Genomic DNA, 25,558 nt, shown 5'->3' on the forward strand with positions numbered 1-25,558 from the left:
ACAGAGAGCTTAAGAAGCATAACAGCCTCTCGATTGCGATCATCAAACTTGTCCTGTTCTGCTTGGTCAGAGGTCGGACGAGTCTTTGTGCCTAGAACAAGCTCATCCAAACGACGATATTCGAAGATGGTTAACATGCGCTGCTTCCAATGATTATAATTGTGGCCATTGAATCGTAGACTGCCCTCCAACATCAAATTAGTCAAAGATGCCATTTGCACGAAGTTCGAGGCAATGTTGAGGCTGACCCAGAAAAAAAAATGACAAGTGCCCAGAAGAGTAAACAGAAAACCCAGAAGGAATCTGCAGTCGCAATGTAAATCCGCCGGCTTGAAAATCGAGGCACGAAAAATGAGGTACCCTGAAAATTCTGACAAAGACCCAGATGAGGTCTCGAAAAACCTACTAAGAATCTGCAAACAAAAAAAAATTTCCGACCCCAAAAATTAGGGTTTCGAAAAAAAAGGCCCTGGCTGAAAAATGCTTGAAAAATCTTCAGATTTCTTGATAAAAATGGTCGAATCTGCTTCCCAGAGCACGATGACAGACTGAGACGGGACTAAAAAAGTCGTATTTGACCTTACAAAAACAGTGCCAGATTTATGAAATAGCAGAGATGTGATTTCAGAAATCGCAGAGCCGTTTTTAGCAAAAACGTTAGAAAAAACGACCTCCTGATCTAATCACGAGTTTGTCCAAGTCTAGGCAGCATGGGAGTTCGAGTTTGCAAAAAAACAAAACTCACGGAGCTGGAAAACACGCAAAGCTGTTTAAAAACGGCAGCCAAAAACGCAGACCAAAATAAATCCGCGATTTTCAACAATCAGACCCGTCATTTGCCAAAAAAACTCGGACAATTAATGCCATGCGGAGTTGCAGAAAATGGATGTTGAAAAAAAATGGAGTTGCAGACGAGCCGAGGTAGGGTTTTGCAAAAAATGCCAAGAAAAATCTGCCCGCGATTTGTAGACCCTGCACTTGAAAACTCCAAAATCGTGATTTGCTGACCGAACAGAAATCCTAGCCGGGATTCGAAAAATTTGAGCGAATAATTTCAAATGAAATTATGAATCAAGTATTGGCTTTGATACCATGTTACAAGATTCAAGAAGAGTTGGCAGATTAACGGATTTCCGGATGATTCATTGATTAACAGAGGAACAAATGTGTTCCTTATAAAGAATTACAAGGACGTTGTTTCTAAAAGAAACAACGTAGACTGAAGACGGAATTAGAAACAAAACTAGAGACAGGATAGGAAACATTCCTATCTGGACTGAAGAAAAAAGAGACGGGATAGGAAACATTCCTATCTAGACTGAAAGACGGACTACAAACAAGTAGTTGACTCTGGGTTTTACCGTTTTTTCTACAAAAACGAAGTAAATGCAACTTATTTTGAGTCATAGCACTCTTCTGGCAAAGCTTCTTGGTTTCAGCATTCTGTAGATCCAAGGAGGGTCTCAATTATCACAGAATGTTCCGACATCCGTACGTTGACCATTAAGGGAGGGTATTAAGATAATATCTTATACTTTCTATAATAGTCAACTACTTGTTTGTAGTCCGTCTTTCAGTCTAGATACGAATGTTTCCTATCCCGTCTCTTTTTTCTTCAGTCCAGATAGGAATGTTTCCTATCTTGTCTCTAGTTTTGTTTCTAATTCCGTCTTCAATCTACGTTGTTTCTTTTAGAAACAACGTCCTTGTAATTATTTATAAGGAACACATTTGTTCCTCTGTTAATCAATGAATCATCCGGAAATCCGTTAATCTGCCAACGATTCTTGAATCTTGTAACAGTTCCTATCCAAGAAAAAATCTCAACAAAACTAAAAGGAAATTAACTTAAATAGATTTCAATAGGCCCACAATTCAAAAAAAAATTATTTTAACTAATCAATAGGCTGTAGAAAAGACATTTTCAAGAGATATTCTGAAATGCTACTTCACACTGAGAATAAGGATTGTGAGGAATGTAACGTCCCCAATTTAGGACATAAGAAAAATTAAGCCAAATGCATAACATATTTTAAAGTGAATTAAATAGAGCTTAATGCAGAGTTATCAAAGTCAACTTAATATTATTTAATGGGGCCACTAAGAGACAAAGTGGCAAGGAGACAGGGAAGGGAAGCTGAAGAGTCATTGTTAGAGCATTAAAAGAGGAAGTCTCATTCATTTCAGCTATGCTTGGATTTTGGAGTTTGTTTCAGATTTCTCTTGAGAAAAGGGGAAGCTTTGAGTTTCAGTTTTCCAGCACCTAAGGACAGAAACCTTCAGGCTCTTCTTAGTTGATTGGATACCAACCCAATTCAGCTTGAAGTGGATTCGAGACAGAATTCACCATTGTGCTTACAGTTTCTTTTTGAATTTTCCAATCTGACTGTGTAACTGTTTTTAAGATCAGATTTTATGCATTTAGAATTGCTGGTTTATAATACAATAGCAAATTTGAAGTTGTGCTAAACTGACTATTTTAATGAGCATCTACTTTTTCATTTGCTTGTTTTGTTTGCATGAGATATCTGTTGTGTTATGAAATATATTTATGAGATAACTTTGGGAGATTATTCATTAGGGATATTACAGTGTTATCAGAGCGTCAAAGCTGCCATGCTATTGGATATAATCAAAGATTTTATCAAAGCCAAGGACCCTGCCATCCTGTAAAGATTATGAAGAAAATTTCAGAAGGTTTAATAGGAAAGATTTAATCAGAAACAATCACAGAAAATAAAAATAATTTCCAATTTTCTTTATTATTGTGGAAAGATTAATGTCATAAATAATCACTCTGGGATAATTCATAGATTGTTGGAAACAGGTGTTTCTGACATACATTGGGTTGTAGTTTCTGTAAATGCCTGGATTGCTTGAAATCGTAGGGCCTTATGTATTCTTGAATTGTTTACTCATACACGGCATGTGTGTGCAGATTGTCTTGTGAAGTAACATCATATTTTTTTGTACGTATGTGTCAGGTTCCCTTTGTTATAAGGTTGCTGGAGATACGTTACTGAAGTGCGAATTGACAAATGACATCATTTACACAGTTTTTTATTCATTTTAAAGCAAAAAACAATTTAAAAAAACGCTAGCACTTCATCACCCAGTGATGGCTGTGAAGTTAGAACATATGCAGGATTTCAATGAAATAATATGCATCCCTATACTTTAATAATATATTTGTTTGAGCCAGATATATTAATCGTAAGGAATAAAATCTTTATGACTGGAGACTTTAAGAATGTGCGGCAGACTTTAATTATGGGCGGCCTAATATAATGTCTCAGCATGGTCCTGTGAAAGATTTAATTTATCTTATCGGCATTACATCCTAAGGTTGGAAATATATTTTGTGCTGTGAATATGCATACTCAGCTCAGGAGGTGTTTATTTGATTTTAATTTTTTTTAAGAAGTTGTGTCTTCATAGAATATGAGTTAGCCAATCACTGAATAAAGAATTTATTTGAAAATATATATGCTTTTTGAGCCTGAAATTACATAGCTGGCATCCGGAATATAGTGTGGGGAGTTGAGAACTTGGAATTATTCTGGGAATACAGGACACCTGTTGTTACTGATGACAGAATATTTTCAGACTTCAAGTCTAGGCTACAGTGCTACAGTGATTACGAAGTAGCAAGTATTTTGGGAGTGTTATTATTAACTGACAACTTCCCATATTCTTAAGCAGCAACCTGTCAAGCACAAAACATTTTCTGAATTACTTCAGCTACATAGATGAAGATTCGAGTTCAAATTGGCCTTATGTGTTATTTGAATTGACCTGATCTAGCTTTTAGAGTTATTTCTGTTCAAAATGTGGAATTTGAATTCTGAGAATGCATAAACATATGGAACAAACATAGTTTAATTTAGCACGAAAACATTTGAAGCAAAACCACTTCTAGACCCCTAAAATGTTTACCACCCAAATTGTAAACAAATAACATCACAAACATCCAACTAAAATGTTTACCACCCAATTTGTAAACGAATAACAGCACAAACATCCAACAGAGCTATGCCACAATTATCTCATAACCAAAACAATGTATTACATATGATAGACAACAATGTTGGGTGATGAGTATGCCTACAATTGCAAGAGCTTAAGTATCCAAGTTCGTCACTTGCGGATGGCAAATCAGCAACAAATCCCGCCACTTAATAATTTCTGATTTTTTATTTTCTGGCCATTTATCAAAAATTCCAATGACCTGTTAGACTTATATCCGTAATTGACAAAGACATTATGCATTTTTGGCCTTTAGAGAACTATTATGTGGAATGTTTTCTCAATTTTGTTTTACTTTTTATTGTCGAGAGGGATGCTGACACAAAGGAAAGGGAGAGATAGTACTATCATGGCTGAATCCTCAAATAATAATACAGCCGGCCACCATAATTGCAAGTCGATGGTCCCAACTAATGTACTCATCAACACTTCTAACATGTGGTCATCTCAATAATTTTCTTTTGAAGCCTGACATCAAAATCCTCGATTAACATGTTTATTTGTGTTGCCATCACTTTCCAAAAACAAAATTCTACATTTGAATGGCATTCTACATGATATTGCTTGCATCATTCACTGGTCTCAAATGTCATCGTCAAAAGAAACTTTCCTTGGCACAAACTTTGTTTGATCATTACCCCTTAACTTCAAATTCTCTTCAATGATGACTAAATACATGTGGTCATTTCCAATTGTAAGGGAACAAAGTTGTCACCAAGAATATCTAACATCTACACCCATAAACCGATAAAAATGCGGTCTGGTAATTGTTGCACCATATAAGCCATGAGTATCAAATTATTTCTACGACTGGCGCCTATCATATATAAGAGTTTTTGGTTGACATCATTCATATAATTACAACTACCAGATGGATCAATTTACCTGCTGCATCAATAATATTTATTGACACCAAAAAAATGGTAAAGAAGAGGCATGTTTGGAAGCATTAAAGATAAAAACAATCATGCTAAATCACACAAAAGACATTGGAACAATAAGAACTCTACAGTATAATGATCACACTTTAGTGAATCACCCGAATTACACTCAGTCTACTACAGGATGATTACAAGAATAAGATGATGATCTCTGAATCAATACACCAACACTGTATTGGAAGTACGCCAAATCCACCTCACGCTTCAAAAGCAACTGAAAGGGCCCCATTACGGCATTGAAAGGAGCATCACTTATATGTTAGACATGGTTTACGCAGTCCATTAAAAATTCCAACAATAGAAGAACTATTTTCAAAAAAATCATTTAAAATCATATTTTTTAAGCTTTATTTTATTTTATTTTCAAACTAATTAGTAGGGGTTTGGTTTTAGGACTCACCCTTCATACAATTTTCTGCTAAGGACCCCACATCCATAGTCCAATAAAAAATCTACTTTTCCAATTCTGATGGAACCTTGTTTCTCCTCTTTGCCTTTTCTCTCCTCTCCAGATCTGTTTTCTCAATTTAAAAAATGCGCTTTGCCCTTTCCTGGGCCATCCCTTCCTATAAAAGGCCCATGGGCAATAAGTTTGTTATTTATCACAATAAAATAGAGAAATATTGTCAATATTTTGCCAAGTTCTATGTGATATTTTGAAACTTCTCTGCGCTAACTTGACATTACTTCTTGAGAGCCAAAAAATATCACGATAAGTAGACTTATCACAGATATATCTGCAATATTTTGAACTATGTCCACATCCACCATGAGACTTTGCAAGTCCACTACAAGCAACAACTGTAGGGATACTACTCCATCTATTTGATCACCACCAGTACACATGCTCAGGCACTGAGATGTCACTTTGAGGATTCAAACCTACATCTTCACCACAAGACCCTGTGGGCCTGTCATTTGAGCACAACCCCTTTGACAATTTTAAGCCTTATATTTGTTTATTTTCATATTATTTACTCTTTTGAATCTGAAACAAAAAAATTTCGCTACATAAAACTTGTACTTTTTACGTAAAATATATTTTAAAAAGAAAAGTCTATTGGAGCTGCCAAGCAGAATCCTCGAGAGGCAGGAATTGGATGTATTAAAAGATACTAGTGTTATTTGCATATGGACTGTTCATAGATCTATTAGTATAGACACAAATAATGAGGCAGAAATGGAGGCTCTGGATAAGGACCCTTGGTTGTGTAGACCATGTTGACACCGAAGGAAATTCTCATATTAGTGTAAATTAAATTCATGGGTATCAAAGATTTTACAGAGCTTAAAAGCTTTCAAGGACTACACAGCCAACAAAGCAGAGGTTTTAACTAATGTTTTAGAAAATGTCAGAGAAACTCCAAATACTTAACCAGTTTTGGTTGCAAATTAGGATCATTGAATAAGACCAATCTGATCCTTCAGTATGTCCTTGGGATGGTGTTGGCTAAAAAATGTGATTAAATTCAGATTAAAGGATTGATGCAAGACCCAATTGTAAATTTTGCAGCAAGTATACAATAAAATATTTCCTCTTTACTGACAGTCCTGCTTCACAATAATATGGATGAAGTGGATAGGGATTTAGTGCATTATAACCTTGATTTGGGATGCTATCCTGTCAATTCATAGGGAAGTGATTTTAGCACAAAAATGGTCTCTGTATACAAGGAGGCAGTCTAAAAGAGTATAATAAAGGACTATTCTGTATGATAAAAGTTTTCCACAGGAACATCCATGAGCATTGGTTTTGATGAAAATTTGACATTCTGAGAATTAATCTCCCTGTGAAGTCGCTGAAGAATTTTTGCAGGGTGGTTCATACTGTGGAAGGTCAGGTGGTCTCGAGATTATCACTAATTTTGTGTGCAAGATTTTAATTAAAAGCAATTGGAAGGATCAAAATAACTGATAAGAATGAAATTAAGAAAAATCAGTAATAGAATGGCATTGCTGGTTCACGGATCAAGAGCTGACATTTACTAACATCGGATAAAGAATGATTTGGTCAAAAGGATTTTTGCAAAGCTTAATTTTCCAAGATTTATTGTGCAAACAGCAATCTTTTTCTTGCAAAATTAGCCTTCGATATGATATATAAAGATTTTAGGGCACTAAAATCATTATAGCAGAAAGATTAGTATCTGAAGAGAGTTATAAGAAGTGTTTTGCCAGTCAGGTGTAAAGATGGTATTCATGTTCAGTGCAGATTGTAAATGTTATGAACCAGAATATTATCAATGCAACAATCAGAACTTTTAACAAGAAAATATAAGAAAACCAGACAGATTTATCCCGGGAAAACCCTCCGGCTTGAGGGTAAAACACAGCCACACTCGAAAATAGATCCTTTTATTTAATGATCAAAACAAATTACGAACCAAGTCAGATGAATGACCTCTTCACATAGTTTGTAATCACACAACAGACATTGGAAGAATAAGAACAACTCTACAGTATAATGATCACACTTAAGTGAATCACCTAAATTACGTTCAAAGTCTACTACAGGATGATTGCAAGAATAAGATGATGATCTCTGAATCAATACACCAACACTGTATTCTCTAACCACAAAGAATGCTCTTTATGCTGAAAACAATCACTCTGCTTTTCAGAAATCACAATACATGCTGAATCATCATACAATCATACACTTGCATTAAAGAATATCTAAGACCAAGTCACTCAGGCAACACAATCACTACAATGAACTCATGCCAGCTATAAAGCTAAGCAAGTCTTTAGAAGAAATAAAGCAGTACGGACCACATACACCCATCAATAATAACGAAGCACAATAGCAAAATCATCCCACTTTCATTCTGAAGGAATAATATGCCATAACAATTCGTCACTGAATGTAATAGAAAGCACGCTCAAATAGACTGTTGCCAGCAAACACATAACTCTCATATGAGCTTGAAGCACAATGAAGCTAGCAATGAATATGGACGGTGACAGTTATCACAGAGTGCCAATTCACTTTCAACCATCTGAGTCATCAATTGCATGGACTTCCCTAATGAAGAAATAGACACAGTGGCAAATAATCTTGATCCATTTCAATATGAATTCTCATGGCACATGAATAATCTCAGATACTAATAAAGAAGCCACTCCATAAACAAATGTTGACACACATTACCTTGCAGAGATGATCAAAGAAGATGGGACATACACGATAATCTGCAGAAAATCATAATGATCTGCAGAAACAATATCACATGGAAACAACCATTGCAGGTATGAAAAGTGTGTCCTGAAGTTACAAACATTAACAGTATATGCAGAGAGGAAGCAAACAATAAGCCATGTCACCACTTATTCAAGTACAGCAAAAAAGGGTAAGACATGTAATACAAATGGCAGTTGGAGCTGGTTTTGGTGGGAAAAACCATGTACATGAAGGTCTGATATATAAATGGTTCTTCTCCCCAATTATTCAGACATTTAAATGAAGAGAATGCGGTTTCAAAATTGGAAGGCAGCTTATGGTTGAATACAATTGGCCTGATGTGTCTAATGTGTTATACGAAATTGATGAGTGGTGTGAGACAGGATTGCTGTCTGCTTACTTTGGTTTCAACAAACAAGAAATGGAACACAGAACAAAGCATTCATGATCTATCTTCAAAAATCCTGTGGGAAAGATTGATTTGTCTTGTCTTATCAGCTTCATAAATAGGTATAATGATCTGTTTTCACAAAATGGAACTAGAAAAGTCATTGATGTTAGTGTTGTGATTTGCTTATTCCAACACCACATGTATGATGTAATTTTATTTGCGGCAATAATACATAAGAGCTACCAACCCCTTGGTACCACTTATCTTAAATTAGAAAATCATTAGTTCTTTTAGCTTTTGTAAAGCACATATCAGCAATTTAGAAAATCCCAATGTACTTGATATCCTATGTTTGATAAACTGCTAGGAAGTCTCTTGATTTTCAAATGATGCTTCCAGGAGACACATAGACACACAAAAAACTTTATTTGAAACCTCCAAGAAAGGAATAGGTTTTCAATACCCAACATGAGCACAAAGGGTCAGGATAGTCTTCTTTCGTAACTATGTTTTGAGTCTATTTCAACCACCAGACAGCTTGTCGAACGAAGGGTAAGACACCCATGTACAAGTTATCACAGAGCACCCATTAGGGCTGGTCATCGAATTCAAATGCCAACAGATCACAGTTTGATTTAAGTATAAATTGATTTAGCAGCTAGTAGCACTGTCGTATCAAAAATTGCACCCTATGTAATTCATCATTGCATGATTCTCCTAATGTAGCTGAAAAAAGAAAATTCCATGTCAGACTCCAACATCCCTTCATCTGCTTGGTCACTTTCCCGTCTAGATTCTGATCGTGCAGCCTATTTGGCTAAAGACGTGTGCACTACGGGGACATCTGCACAGTGTGTATTCGACTTGCACAAGTGGTTGAAATGTAATGCCTCTTGCTGCTGCCTATCGACATCGAGAATGTCGAAATCTCTTGAAACTTCATTCATTGGCTTCATTTGATCTTCTTGGACATTTTCACAGCTCTCTTGGCAATCACATAGCTTCTCCATGCTTTATTGTGCTTCTTCTTGAACTTGGGTCTTCCTCTTTGGGTTTTGGACAGCTCTTCACAATGTCTCACCATTCATAGCGTTGCAGCTTCACCACCTTTGCTGTACTCTCGCCTTTATTCCATTGAGCCCAGACTTTGTGTATTCGGAGGAGAGTTTCCTCATCTCGTGCCATTTCATTTTGCTCTAGTATATCATATTCTCTTGATCATACTCTTGTTATTTCGTTTATTACCATTTGTTTATCGTCTTTTGGTTATCTATTGCCAACTTTTCTATCTAGCTGTTGTAGATGTCAAAATAAGTACTTGACTGACGCTAGGTCTCCAATGTTGATCCTTTACCTCGTAATACAGGGCCTAGTATCAATGTGAACAAGATCCCCTTGGGATGCAACTCACGATATACTGGCGCTAATATTGGGCCTGATCAAGGGGTTGGAACTGATGGATCCTTTACTCCCCTGGATGGTGGAGGCAACCCACCTCAACCTTCCTTGCCTAATAATCTTGTTCTCAATACCATATTGCAAAATATGGGTCAATTGCAGAAACAACGTGCTAATATGTCAACTGCAACCTATCAGAGTTCCCTGACTCTGTATTATTGTTGCTGTCTGCTCCCCATGCAAATTCTGATCAATCACTGCCACAAGGCACTGCAGCCCCGAAATTTGACAGGTTACAAAGTGATGAGGATCCACATCTCGACATCTATTCCTTTCTCAAACTGTGCAATGATTAACATAATTCACAGCATTACAGCTTAATCTATTCTGTCGGTCACTTAAAGGAAGCACAATAGAAAGGTATAGCTCCCTTCTAGATTATTCTTTTGGCAATCTCCGAAAATCCCCTATGCCCTGTCTAATGCAATCTCCAAAGGAAGTTCAACAGAAATATACAGTCAGCATTGAGGGAAAATCTTTTCCTTGGACACATATCCTAGCTTCACGAATCTCAAAAACACTTCGATAAATTATCAGCACAGAATGGCCCAATTTCAAGGTTCTTCTTGAGTGACTATGGGGGTGCATATTTCATGGGTGGGTCCTGGAAGATTAAGGCTGTGGGTAGTGTAATCACACTCCCCTGGATGAGAAACTACTTTTCTACAAAACCACAACCAAATCAAGACTTTACCAAGTTAACGAATCTTATGTGAGTACTTTTGAAAGACAAACTGGTGAGTCATCATTCAATGAGCAACAGCTAATTTGTCGATATGGTGACCATCACTCCCATATTGCCACCAAATCAGAGGGCGTGTAACATAGAGATATCATTTACCCCTCTTGATGCCCCCTATAGCAGAGAACCTTCTCCTTCGTATATCCCAACGCAAATCAATGGTAGCATTGAAGAGGCTCAATGGTCGATGTTGTGTATGAAGTTGATGTCATCACCAAGGGGTACTCTCCACGAATTAGCTACATCGTGCCTGATTTCACGAGTGTTTGGCAACCCTTAGAACTCATGATGAGTTATTTGTAATTACTCCACATAAAACTTTTGGTTTTCTGTTATTCTGTATATCCTCAAGTGTTGAAGCAATATTGAATCCAAGTGTAAAAAATTAACAGACATATAATAAGGCACTGAAAATATGAAGCTAAACTGATTCTTTTCTAAAGTGATAACAACCAACATCCAATTGACAAACACACTGTGGACTAGGAAATGTGAATGCAAAACTTCAATGCAGTGCAGAGTCTGTCCTCATAAATCAACAGAACAATGCATGCAGGATATTAAATTAATCTCCTACAGTGGTTCAATCAACATCTTCAGAACAAGACATCAAAATGTTTAAGGCACCATGCAGGATTGAGTGTCGGATAGTTCTGAAGCACTGGCCCACATGTGGATACTGTGTCTGAGATAATGGTGACGACTCCTTATTTATTTGCAGACTCTGTTAGTACAAGACAACTCCCTCAAAATCTTGCTGGATCATATGATTCTACAGCCAGCCAACTGTCAGAAGCTTGACCTTTTTAGCACTCGCACTAGCTAGGGTTTCAGAGTGCGGACATCCTCTCAATTTGACCACACAGCACAAATGATAATCCCAAACACTAGTCCTTATGCACACAGCTGTATTAAGGGATCCCCAACCTGCAATTGTTTTACCATGAATGCACAAACTCAGAGATTCTGAAAAGAGAAATGGAATCCAAATAGGCGCTACATCCTACTCAGTAATCAAAGTGAATTTGTCCCTCAGAAAATTATTTTACCTTAGCGGAAATTGTGTTCCCGGTTTGAATGCCACCATCTCGCAATGCCTCTCCAGAAGAAGCTCTCACTACTAAGCCATCAACACAAGGAAGAAGCATTGCGTGAGCCACGACATGCAGCATTCAAGCAACGTCACCATTAAGAGAGATTGCTTAGGTGTCTTGCAGGAGGGAAGAGGACAGCAGTATAATTGCCATGTCATAAGGTGACCATCATCCGGGTGCAATATGAGAGAGAACACTCCGGTTAAGGTGGACAATCAAATTATTTGTCTTTACTCATTTTTCCACCCTCACAACACCCCTATTGAAATAACTTAGGCCTACCGGGGTGCATAAATTGGCTAAGTATAAGACTTGGGCTATTCAACAGAAGGGGACATGAAGGGGACATGACAGTCCTCCCTTCCATGGATTGCTTATCCCCCAGCAATCAAAGGCAGGGTGCTGTAGAATCTGTTCACTTTCCTACGTCACATCTTCAATTGGCAAATTGTCCCATTTGACCAGAAACTCTCTAATGACTATGTTCATTAATTGCTTCTCTCTTGTATTCAATATTTCTGCAGGTACAAGCTCCAATCTTCTTCGTCCAGTGTGGGCAACCCCAGTGAAACAGTGACATGCTGCCCGAATGCTTTTTTGAGGCACAAAATATGAAAGATATCGTGAATCCGGCTCTCTGATGACAGGTATAACTCATAAGTTGCTTCTCTGATTTTTCTTGTCACCTTGTAGGGTCCATTAAACCTGGGTCAAAGCTTCTCAGACCCACTCTTCTTCAATGAACTCTGTTTGTAGGGTTGGAGTCAAAATAATACCATCTCCGCAGCTTCAAAAGCCCACTCAATCCGGTGATGATTAGAGTAAAGCTTTCACTGATTTTGAGCTCTTTCTATATTTTCCGCAAGTGCTAATAAGATATCATGTTGCTCTTGCAACCAATCCTTGGTCAATGGTGTCCGACTATTTGTTAAAGCTAAATCCACAAAAGATAAAGGTTCATGCCCATAAAGTGCTCTAAACGGGGACATGCCAATGGTCATATGATAGGTGGTATTGTAGCAGTATTTGCCCAAATACAACCACCGGACCCACTCTCATTGTCCAAAAATATAATTACAAAGGTGTCCTATCAATTTTTTTACTATCTTCATTTGACCATCGTCTTGGGATGGTAGCAGGTACTAGGTGTCAATTGCATCACTACGAGTCTGAAGAGTTCCTACCAAAATAAGCTAAGGAACTTACTATCTCTATCACTAATGATGGTCTTGGGTAGACCATGAAGTTGAAAACTTCCCTACAGAACAATGTTGCTACCTTTGAGGCTGTCCAATCAGCTGCCACTACAAAGAAATGTGCATACTTTGTCAATCTGTCTAACACCACAAAAAAATATTGTCTTTACCTTGAGCTTTCGGAAGCACCATGATAAAATCCATGGATATACTCTCCCACTTGTGCTTGAGAATTGGTAGGGGCTGCAATAAACCACTAGGGTGCACATGATCTGACTTGTTTTGCTGATAGGACAAGCACTCCCTGACATGACGGAGGACATCGCCCTTAAGCCTCTTCAAGGTGAATTCCTCTAGTATCTACTCCTAAAATTTAGATTCACAGGCCAAGTAAATTATGCCCTTGTAGTAAATAACATCATCTATCACACTGTACCTGCCATCCTGGATCTGTCCATCCATAACCTCACATGCGAAGGTGTTTTTGAAATACTCAACTAACAATTGAGACTTCCAATCAGCTGAAATCTCTGACATAGCGCAACAGGAAGCATTGGTCAATCTCCTAGATAATGCATCTACAACTTTTTTGTTCTTCCCCTTGATGTACTCAATGTCAAAGACATAAGCTTGGATCTTGCTGATCCATTTCTGTTGTCTTTCATTAAGCTCCTTCTAAGTCAAGAAAAAATGCAAGATGTCCTCACAACAAAACATCCACCCACCAGATACTCTCTGGATTTGGCTAGAGCATGCGTGATAGCTAGCATTTCCTTATCATAGGTGGAATACAATTTATTGTGATCTTTCAGTTTCCTGCTGTCATGCGGAATAGGATGTTTGTCTTGCATAAGTACAACACCAATCCCATCACCTGAAGCATCACACTCCAAGATGAATCGTCTAGTAAAATCTAGTAGTGCTAGTACCAGGCACGTGCTCATTACCCTCTTGACCTTATCAAATATCACCTCTAAATCTGTAGACCACTTGAAAGCCCATGCTTTCGTGAGATCAATAAGCGGTGCAACCAATCGTGAAAATCCCTTCACAATCCTCCTGTAGTAAGAGCACAAGCCCAAGAACCCCCTCAAGTTTGACAAGTTCTTTGGAGGTGGCCAATCTAGAATAGCCTGGATCTTTTCTAGGTGAACCTTTACCCCATTAACTCCAACTACATGTCCCAAGTACAAGATCTCTATTAACCCAAACTCACATTTGGATTCTTTAGCAAATAGTGAGTGCTGCTCCATACTCCCTAGAACCTCATCCAAATGTTGCAAGCGTTCCTCCCATGTCCTGCTGAAACCAGAATGTCATCGAAGAACACCAAAACAAACTTACGCAACTGCTTATTAAATATATGACTCATACATGGTTGGAATGTAGCAAGTGTGTTGGTGGGTCCAAAAGGCATTACCAAAAACTCGTAGTGACCATAGTGGCACCTAAATGCAATCTTATGTACATTCCCCTCATGCACCTTAATCTGATGGTACCCCGAAAGGAGATCAATCTTTGAGAAGTAGATAACTTCATGTAACTCATCCAATAGCTCATCCAAATGGGGTATAGGATACATGTTCTTAATGATCCTCTTATTTAGTGCTCTGTAGTCAAAACACATTCGTAGAGTTCCATCCTTTTTCTTGATCGAGACCATTGATGAAGCAAACGGACTAGACCTCGGCCTTATGTGCCCCGTGACAAGTAACTCCCAAATGGTCCTTTTTATCTCCTTGTAGTGTCTAGGGTAACGATAAAGTATCGTAATGACCTACTTCGCACCCTCTTCCAACTCTATCACATGCCCAAATCCACAGTCAAGAGGTATATCAAGAGGAATATCATCAAAGACTACTTTGTACTTGTCTAAAACTAATTGAATATCGTTATGATGTTGTTGTCCTAAGTCTGAAGCAGAGTTAGTGGAGATACAACAATACGCTACCCACTTTGTATCCTCATGTCTCAAAATGGATTCCATCCTATGAGCTAAAAGGATCCTAGGACCTTTGTCAATCATAGCTCTAAGAATGACCTGCTGAGCTCCTCTCAAAAATTCAATATATTTCTAATCATGATAAATGGTATATCTACCAAGAGTCCGGAGCCACTACAGACCCAACGTGGCATCTATCCCACCTAACTCAATCATATTAGAATCTGTTACTACTTAGTTGAACGTCAAGCTGAGAAACCATCCCTGAACAATTAAGATCCCCACCAGCAACCTTAACATCAAAGCATGAGACTGCGTCCACCTGTAACTTCCTTCTTACTACTATAGAAATGCAAGTAAAGTTATGTGTGGCCCCTATATCCACCAAACAAACCTTTTGTTGCCCTTTAACAACACTATTAAGACGAGTGAGACTACCTGTAGGAGTTCCTGAGAAGTAGCAATTATAGGTGGCTGATCTTAAACCAACACTATTCCCATTGCTGTCATCAGACCTGTTACCATCATTTTCATCATCTGAAACTACTTTAATATAATGAACCTTGTCTTTCCCACGTCCTCTATGATCCGGTGACCAAGGTTCCTTGCATGTGAAACATAAGTTCCTCCTTAGCTCATTTCTTGACTCAAAATCAATCTTAGGTGGATTACTCTTATTTTGATTTGTCTTAGGTCCATTAAAAGGTTTTTTTTTTTTGGTGGGGGGTATGAATTGTTGAAAATGAGCTATACAAATCAAGTGCCATCTTGATTGCACCCTGTAAAGTACTTGGTTTCAGCACTTTATTCCCTTGAACCTATCACTCAAACCTTCCACGAATAACATTGCCTTCCTATTCTCTTTCATATCTAGGACCACAATAGATATCCTTTGAAATTCATCAATATAAGTTTCCAAGGCTCCACTGTCTTGAGTTGAGCCAATTTTATGTAGTAAACTTCTATGTCTTTCCACCAAACCCGCTTATCAACTTATTACTAAACTCCTCATATGAATTAATCATGCCATGATCCTGAATGACTAAACCATGGTACCCCCGGTCATAAGTTGGACCATCCAAATGCATAGTAGCAAACTTGATTGCATTGATTTCAGACATGGGTTTTAGTGTGAGAAAGGTATCCAGTTTTTGTATCCATGCTTGTTAAATCCCTGTTTGGGGCCCTTGGCCTACTATCCTACTTGGTTCTCATTAATTCCCTCTGCTGGTTCATATACCGAACAAAGCCCAAGACTGCCTTAACATTATCTGGAAACAAATCTCATTCAACATATGTAGCCATGACATAGTCGGGAATGTCTCCTATGGCTCCAGCGTTAACAACCTCAACCTCATCCTTATGTTCGGCAAAAACTGGCATTAAAGGCATGTCTCTGGTTCAAGTGGGTGCTTCCCTACCTCGCAGTGATCCAATTACACTACCACCCACCCTGCGATGGCTTTGGGGTCTTCTAGGCCCAATATTCATCTGTTGTATAGCTTGCATAAGTTGCTGCAGAAAATCAGCAACATGATATTGACCAGCTCTAAGAGCCCTCAAAGGTTTCCCTGGCTTACTTATCTGCTTCCTCAATTGTACTTGGACAACTTTTAGCCATTGAATGCACTCCAATAACCTCTGAAGTTGTTTTGCCTTCTGGAATTTGTAGGAGCATCCAAATTTTACGATGCTCCCTATCGTATTGACGCATTCAAAATGAAAATCCCAAGGCAAGAAGATCGTTGCTCCCATACCAATAACTCCATCTAAAACTGTTGGTTTTCTATTATTCTGTATATCCTCAAGTGTTGGAGCATTATTGAATCCAACTGTGAAAATTTAGCAGACATTTTAAGGCACTGAAAATATGAAGCTAAACTGATTTTTTTCTAAAGTGATAACAACCAACATCCGCTTGACAAACACACTATGGACTAGGAAATACAAAAGCAAAACTTCAACACAGTGAAGGGTCTATCCACATAAATCAACATCTTCAAAACAAAACATCAAAATGTTAAGGTACCGTTTGGGATTGAGCATTGGATAGTTCTAAAGCACTGGTCCACATGCGGATATTGTGTCTAAGATAATGGTGAGGATTCTTATTTATTTGCAGACTATCTCATGCTTGACCTCTTTAGCGCTTGCACTAGTTGGGACTTCAGAGTGCAAAAATCCTCTCAATTCAACCATGCAGCAAAAATGATAATCACAAACAATAGTCCTTTCGCACATAGTTGTATTATGCTATCCCCAACCTGCATTGTTTTACCATGAATGCACAAACTCAGAAATTCTAGGAAAAGAAATGGAATCCAAACAAGGTCTATATCCTATTCAATAGTCAAAGGGGATTTCGTCCCTCAGATAATGATGATCTTACCTTAGCAGAAATTGTGTTCCCAATTCGAATGCCACCATCTCCCAATGCCTCTCCAGAAGAAGCTCTCGCAACCAAGCCGTCAACACAAGGAAGAAGCGTTACGTCGGGCAAGACATGTAGCCTTCAAGCATTTTTCAACATCTTCGTGTTAAGGGAGATTGCTTAGGTGTCTGTTAGCAGGGAAGTAGATAGCAGTATAACTGCTACATCATAAAGTGACCATCATCCCAGTGCGATATAAGAGAAATAACTTCGATTAAGGTGGACAATTAAATTATTTGTATTTACTCATTTTTCGCCCTCACGACACCCCTATTGTATTAAATTAGGCCTAGCGGGGTGCAAAAATAGGCTAAGACTTGGGCTATTGGACGGAAGGGGACGTAACGTTATTGCTTCCCCCTTTACAGTCAACTACTTTCACAATCCAAGTGGGACCCAAGACAGTGTCTACAACATTTGTTGTTGTGCTTGAGTCTAAACTCTCATGGGTCAACCTAGCTATCCCCTTGTTGATGTCCATGGGAGTGATCCATTTAGTGGTGAATAAGTACATCGAGCTCTTCAACAAGTGCACCATATATACAATCTAAGATACTATTTATTGGCACCTGGTATTTCAAGGGGGCTTTTTATTAGATCACATTTAGCTTGGGCCCTTGCATCCCTAGTGGGATGTGACATTCCTCGCTTACATTGAGTTCAACACTAGGGAACTATCTTTCAAGTTTGTAGCACATATTCTCACTCTTGTATTTGTTCCTTCATTCCATCCCTCTCCTTGGGTTCAACATGCTTTGTCCTCTGTTCCTTCTTCATTGGGGGCACAAGGTAAAGTATGTATCTCAAGGGAAGCCTTCACACCCACCAATGACTTCACAACCTCCAATAGTGTCCCCTACTCCTACATCTACGCCCAACACAAACAAAAGAAAGGCACCCATGTTGCCCAAGTCTAAGGTTCATCCTCTATTTGTTGCCCCAATCCTAGTAGCCATTCCTCACCTACTGTTTACATTAAGGGTAAGAGGTCGCCATGAGCTTCCCTGGCTCCTCTTGCATCTAATCTTGTTTCAATGCTCGTAGTGGTGCAAGCTCTGACTTTTCCCGAGTTTGATAGCACCCCTTTCACAAATGTCAAAGTGTTTTTTTCTACTTTGCCTTTTTTGTTGACTCTGATGCATTCTATGAGACATGTATATTCCACTCCCTTAAGGAGATTTCAGCATTGACGACAATCTTCACATTATTCGTCACATCCACCTTAGTTGAGCTATTGGATGAAAGCGTTAAAGTGGCTTCATCTTCAGCTTTAGTTGTTGGTGAGGTGTCTAGGTTTGTCATAGTAGCCACCCCACTATGATATGTGATACGGTTCCCACTTCTACATTTGTGGATTAGAGTGTGCATGTCGATGTCTCCCCATACTTGTCTTTAAATAGTGTGCCCCCTATAAGACCCGTGTACTTTTTGGTACTTGTCTTTACTTGGACATTCAAGGACAATGTGAAGTATCAAGGACATTAAGGTCATCCTTCCATGTTGACCTGATCTATTTTATTTGTTTTCCCTTCATGTGTTTTTCTTCCAATATTAGCACCTTGGCCCTAATGAAATACACATTAGCAATCATATATCAAAAATCTTTTTTTCTTATAGGTTTTTACGCCAAATAATTAGAATGACCTATCTATGTTTGCTTATCTTGATGTTGTGGACATCATATAGTTATGTTGACATACCACAATGTCTCATTTTCTTGTTATAATGTCTCGTATTCCCCTCTGAACAACACAGCCAATTCTAAAGGGTTATTTTCTTATTGTCTTCATATTGAAAGTTTTTCTGAAATTTTTGAAACAATGATCTATTTGTTTCTCTTCATGGCATTTAATCCACCTGTCTATCAAATCAATTCACCCTATTGTACAACCATCTAGTTTTGCTTCTTATACCAATGTATCTTTCACCCTCTCACACAACCATCTAGCACTGCTACCCATGCTAACACTATCAAATCTCTCATTCTATTGTCCTACCATCTAGCCTTTTCTACTTGTACCAATGTGATCGAAGTCACCCTATAATATGACTATATGGCCTTTGCTACCCATATAGGTGCACTCTAAAGTCACCCCTTGGCTCTTGCTACTCAACTAGACAATCAAAATCACCATATGGTATGGTTGTCTAGCATAACACAATTTGCTACTCATACTAGCATACTACAGGTGAACACTTGCTTTAGCATTCTTCTATTTCATCTAGCATGTTCGTCTACAACTTGCATGTTAAAAGCAATCTCATAACAAGTCAAGGCTTTCCATTGGTAAATAGCATAGAAAATTGCACTCTGTGTCGTCATTATATGATGCTCCTAGCTTAGCTGAAAACCAAAGTTCCACGTAAGCTTCCACACCCCTCCATCCACTTTGTCACTTTCCCATTCAGGTTCTTTACAACGAAATATTGTTTGGCCAAGGAGGCGTAGAGGCCACGGAGATGCCCATGTACAAGCATTCATCCCGCAACTATGCAAACATGCAAGTGGTCATTGAGACATTGCAACAGCCACCTTAAGTGTAATGCCTCTTACCTCCGCCCGCTAAGATGGAAAATGGCCAGAATTGCTTAAAGATTTTTCAAGCTTTCTCTTGGCAATTTCACAACTTCTCTACGCTTTATTGAGCTTCTTCTTGCACTAAGGTTTCCCCCTTCGGCTTTTGGACAACTCTTCACAACATCTCAGCATTCACTGCAACGCAGCTGCACTACCTTCATTGTCGTCTCACTTTCCATTGCCTTGAACTACGATTTCATCATTTTGGAGGAAAGTTTCCTCATCTCATGCCATTTCATTTTTCTTTGGCATATCATATTCTCTTGATCATTGTCATGTTATTTGTTTATTATTATTTGTCTATTGTCTTTTATTTATCTATTGCCGGCTTTTATCTTATATATTGTGGGCTTTTATTTAATTGGTAATTGTAGAGGTAGAAAATCCAAAACATAGACTTACCTGAGGTAGGTTTCTAAACAGTCCCGACACTTTTTCTTGCTTGCGTGCAGGTTTTAGAAGTGGAAGCTCTTAGGATTTTTCTACCTTCCTCGTTGTAAGCTTTTCTATCCCTCTTTTCCCTTATTTTAATTATTGCTATAGTATAGTTGTGCTCTTTATTTCATGTTATTAGTAGTCTTGTTTTTTGTTTAATTAAATAAGAGTCGCAATTATTTTGTTCTTTTCTTTGTACTTTATACACAAGACGTGTGTGCCACACTATTGTCTTCTATACACACTGTATTCCCAAACTTGAGCCGACGTCCAGGACAGTCAACTAACAGAGCCGCACAATTTATCTTGACAATTAGCTTTCCATTTTCGTTAATCAAAATACGTTTATCCATTAGCATAGCTTAGTTAAGTTTCTTTATTACACATTGCATTTTACTTAAGTTTTAAATTATATTTAGTCTATTAGTGTCATTGATTGCTTTAGCTCACCAAAGTTCTAGTAGAAGTGAGGTGGTGTTGGGACAATTCATCCTTTGAGATCTCAGTCTAGAGGGTGGTGAATTCCCTTCTGAACGAGCACAAAAGCTAAGACACTACCTCGAAAAACAAAAGGTGGACAAGACTTGCAGATTTAAACCTCACCAACTCACAACAACTAGATTATGAATTAGACAAAATTGAATTTAAAGTTGAAATACTACTAAAGTGGGTCTTACAACGAGCACTCACCCAACAATGACAAGTCATGGGTTCAACACTCAAATAACTCCGCCTTCAGGGATAGTTCAAGGATAGTTCAATATGGTTGACCTAAAGAAATGCTTACTATAATAATTGTGGCTCGATGCACAAATTATCACCAATGCACCAAAGTTTATACTATAAAACTGGTTTTGGCAACCTGCGTGGTAGATTAGGAAGATCTTCCCATCAAAATTATAAAATTAATAAATATCTACATGTTGAAATTTGAGCTTTTTGGTGGAATATTCATTATAATTAGTCGAACAAAAGGCTGCCATAATATTTGGAACTAATATCCTCTTAATAGTCAAGAGAAATATTGAAATAAACTCATTATCTAAATATAGAATGTATCAGAACTCCCATTATTGTAAATCAACCATAGGCAACTTTTAACTTTCTGAAGACCCTCTACATATGTACCATGCTTGTTATTGTCAGAGTATGTGTCTAAATGAATGTGCCTGATTCTACATGAGTGTGCCTGATATAACTAAGAGAGTGAGAAAAGGAATCACTAAGTAGAAAGTTTTTCCTTGCATCATAATTCTTACAAATAAGTAAAAAATTTATTAAAGAGAGTGTACCATTTTCTTTATCAAGTCGGAAAATATGATCTGAGAGTACTTTGCTCATCTCAAACATGTCAATAGAAGACTTTTTGAATACTGTATGTAATTTGTCATCACATATTATTTTTCGCTTATTTTGTGGATCTTGCAAATTGTTTTCCTTAATGTAAACCCAAAGTTGTTTGACAACCTGCAAGATAATTCAACCAAGCAAAACAATCAAATCAACAATAAATCAAGTTTACCCAATCAACTGTTGGCAAATTGAAATTCTTATAAAGAACATATAAGAAAATCCACGGGCAAAGATTACTGACCTGTGTTCGAGGCAATTCTGATACCCCAAGGAGTGCCTGAAGCTCGGGTGAAAGGCCACATAACTTAGTAAAGCCGCCACCTGCTCCTCTTTTCTTTTTTTCTTTGATTGAACTGCAGACCAAATTGAAAACTGAATGTTAAGGCTTGGTTTATATCAGGAAATTACTAAATTTCAAGAGCAGGATATTAGCAAGACATCAGAGATCAGCACAACAGCATGAGGCTAACAATAGTATTAATTCAGAATTAAATAGAGTAAATCCACACAATGAAGGAAATGGAAGCAAAGTCAGGATCAAAATAAGACAGTTCAATAGGCCAAACTCCACAATCCTTGAATGAGAATAGAATTCACCATATATCCAAAACTTAACTTCTACCTACTGCATATAGCATAATTTGAATATGAAGAATACATAACTCCAACTATGCCCTGTACTAAGAAATTTTGAAATCTAGAAATTATTAAATAATAAACATGGCAAACACTTTATAATTCAATATTTAATATGCCATCCTCTTCAAAGAAGGTTAAGCCCCAGCACTAATTAGTTGTAGATACTTCTGCATAAAGCCTACATCTTCCCATGTTGTATATTCTTGTGGCATTTCCTTCCACTTGATGAGGTACTGCACGATTGCCTTGCTCTTAGCCTCTTAACTCCTTATCTGGATTGTTGCTTCATGTTCAAATATAGTAGTTCCTTATGCATCTAGTTCAAACATCTCGATTAAGGCCTCAATCCTGTAGCCAGTCACTTTATTCAAACAAGACATGTGAAGAGTTGATATATTTTGGCAGACTAAGGTAGCTGTATTCTCTATGTCGCGGTACCAATCATTTTTAGAGCCTTATAAGGATCACTTGTTATCTTTCTATTGTCATTTCAAAAACATTTTATTATACAGATTTTGCCTCTAAAAGATTCAATCTCCTACTTCAAAGGCTTTGATCATATGCTGTTCACCCTGTTGTTTCATTCCAACTTGCACCAGACCAAGTTCCTTTTGAGAGGAAAGAGAATTTCCTCTTGGTGATGTGTGTGATGTTTCATTACATGAAATTTTGGTTGCACTTTCAGGTATGGAGTAACGAATGGTGAAAATTACTCATTAAGTGCCATAAATAGGATCATTTTAGAGAAACTATTATACCACCATTCTCCACTTACACCCAATTAACCCACAAGAACTGTTTTTTCTGATACAAAATAGAAAGGTAGCCGTCATACATTTCTTTACAATCTAGTTTGCAAATTAACTCAGGGATGATAAAAATACATATAAGTTAGTTCACCGTTGTGTCTTCTAAAAGAGATGAGATACTGAAAACAATGGCAGTAGCTTGCAAGCCTATCCACCATAACCATAATGACACTCTTGCTTCTAATTTCAGCAATCATATGATGACATCATGATACTGGAAACAATGGCAGTAGCTTGCAAGCCTATCCACCATTGTTGGTTAGAAATGGACAAGGCCTGCAGGATTTGAATCTTAATAATCTTACCCTCATTTCGCTAGCACACTAAACATTCCATTTTTGTACATCCGCTTTGATCTCTTCCCAAAATAAATTCATCTCTGAAAGAGTATTTTGAGAATCTCACACAAAGATACAGCCTATCATTCTACCACAAAGACTCACCTGCCTTGCTACATAGTCTGCCTATAGTATTGAAATTGCAAAGAAAGTGCTTGTCTTCTTACTTTTGGAAAGATGCATCAGCTGCCACATCCTCCTTCCCTTTCTTGCAGATGATCTCAAAATCATACCTCGACACCTTACTGCCCCAATGTTATTTCCCTTTGAAAATCGTTATTCCACAAAGTATATTAGACTATTATGATTTGTGTGTAGTTTTAAATTTCTTCCCATCAAGTAATTTCCCATTGCACAATTGCATTGAAAATGGAAAACATTTGCCTCTCTTATACTAGCTTATGTAGAATATTCCCTTAGAATCGATCACTCAAATGTATGCACTAACCTTCTTCCATTACATCTACATCAAAGTCATATCCTAAGGCATTACACTCTACAACTAAAATTCTAGTGAATTTCATAGTAGCTATCACAATGCACAATTCCTCCTTGAACTTCTTGTTGCTTGTTTGAATGAAATACGTCAATTTTTAAGATTGTTGTAAAGCAGTTACGATACAGTTTCACAACAACCCTATGGAGAATCATTTATGACCTGAAAAATCTTTTCAACTTGATAGCCTTCAGCACTTTCCACTAGATCATTTCCTTGATCTCTTAAGATCTACCTCCACTTCTTCATGGGAGGCTAACTAGCTAACACACTCCATTTTCTAGACTACAAAAGAAGAGCTGGGACTCTTCACAAATAGTTGATGCCAAATTAGAAGTTGTGGGATTCGATCAAGAGAATAATGTTGATCTCATATTTTGGTGTGGATGAGTATATCATCAAAGAACATCAATACAAACTTACATAAAAATGCTTTGACTATAAAGCTTATTCAATTCATAAATTAGAGGGAACATTGTTGTGAGCAAACAATATATGCAAAAAAATTCATGATGTCTTTTGTGCAGAAAGCATTTTCTATAATATCTCAATCCTTTATTGTAATTAATGATACCCCGACTTGAGATCTAATTTCGATAATAAAACTAACCCATTTCTTCATCTAGCGAATCATCATAGCCTAATTAGGATATTTTTAGCGGATAGTGAACTTCTCTAGCTCCTCCTCACTAAACAAATGTAGCAATTGTCAACCTTCTTACAAAACATTGCCTCTGGACAAGAACATGTGCTTACCACAAGCAAACCAAAGATCCACCAACGTTAATGTGCGTGATTGCTAAGCTTCTAGCAATCATAATTATGCCACAAACCAAGGTCCCCCTTTTAACTACATTTTTGCATTTGACAGAATGTCAGTTACTAAATTCTCTCCACGCCAGATGCCAATGTCGATGTGTCTAGAGGCGTAGGCAGATGCACAAGAAGTGCACCACACCTGTGGTAGGTTTCCTATGCGCCTCTGGGCCCATCCCCGCATTCAAGCAAATTTGGGGACCCAACAAATGGCAAAACATCAAAATAACAACTTAATATTAGCAATTTTTATATACTTTCCTCTAAACTCTAAAATGGCCCTAATAAAGGCCATTCATTGCTTTTTCATCTCAATTTTGTTTGTTGCTTTGCTCTATTCTCATTTGGTCTCCATTTTCGCATTTCAAAGGGCGGGTGATTATTTTAGAAGAGCATTGTTTGTGGGCTACCAAATAGCTTCCACAAAGGAGATCTAGGTATCTAAGATAAGCATTTGATCCCATTCTAGAGTCTTCTAATGATTTTTTTTAAGATTATGATGAATTTGTTCAAGTTTGGGAAGAAACTTTTCAAGTTTTTGTCATTTTCTTAAAGAATAAAGGAACAATTTTAGCTATCTATTTTAATACTTTTGTATATTTTTTTGCACTTGTATGCTTGACGTTCATAGTTTTTTTCCAATTTAAATCAATTCAATTTCTTATAATAGCAAGAAATCATATTGTAGTGTG

The 25,558-nt window shown here is 37.6% G+C and overlaps 1 protein-coding gene across 2 annotated transcripts in view; it reads right to left on the reverse strand.

The window, feature by feature from the left end:
- Positions 1 to 25,558, reverse strand: part of LOC149552179 (uncharacterized) — a 119,271-nt gene that overhangs the window by 66,790 nt on the left and 26,923 nt on the right. For both annotated transcript variants that reach the window (XM_089787684.1, XM_089787685.1), the window contains exons 2-3: positions 22,010 to 22,121; positions 21,708 to 21,882 (exon numbers count right to left, since the gene is read on the reverse strand). In XM_089787684.1, coding sequence (XP_089643810.1) covers positions 21,708 to 21,882; positions 22,010 to 22,121 — 287 coding nt within the window. The remainder of the gene's footprint in view (positions 1 to 21,707; positions 21,883 to 22,009; positions 22,122 to 25,558) is intronic.

The sequence above is a fragment of the Cupressus sempervirens genome, chromosome 6, assembly GCF_028749045.1.
Source record: "Cupressus sempervirens isolate cs-2001-9-10 chromosome 6, ASM2874904v1, whole genome shotgun sequence".
NCBI classification, from domain to species: Eukaryota; Viridiplantae; Streptophyta; class Pinopsida; order Cupressales; family Cupressaceae; genus Cupressus; species Cupressus sempervirens.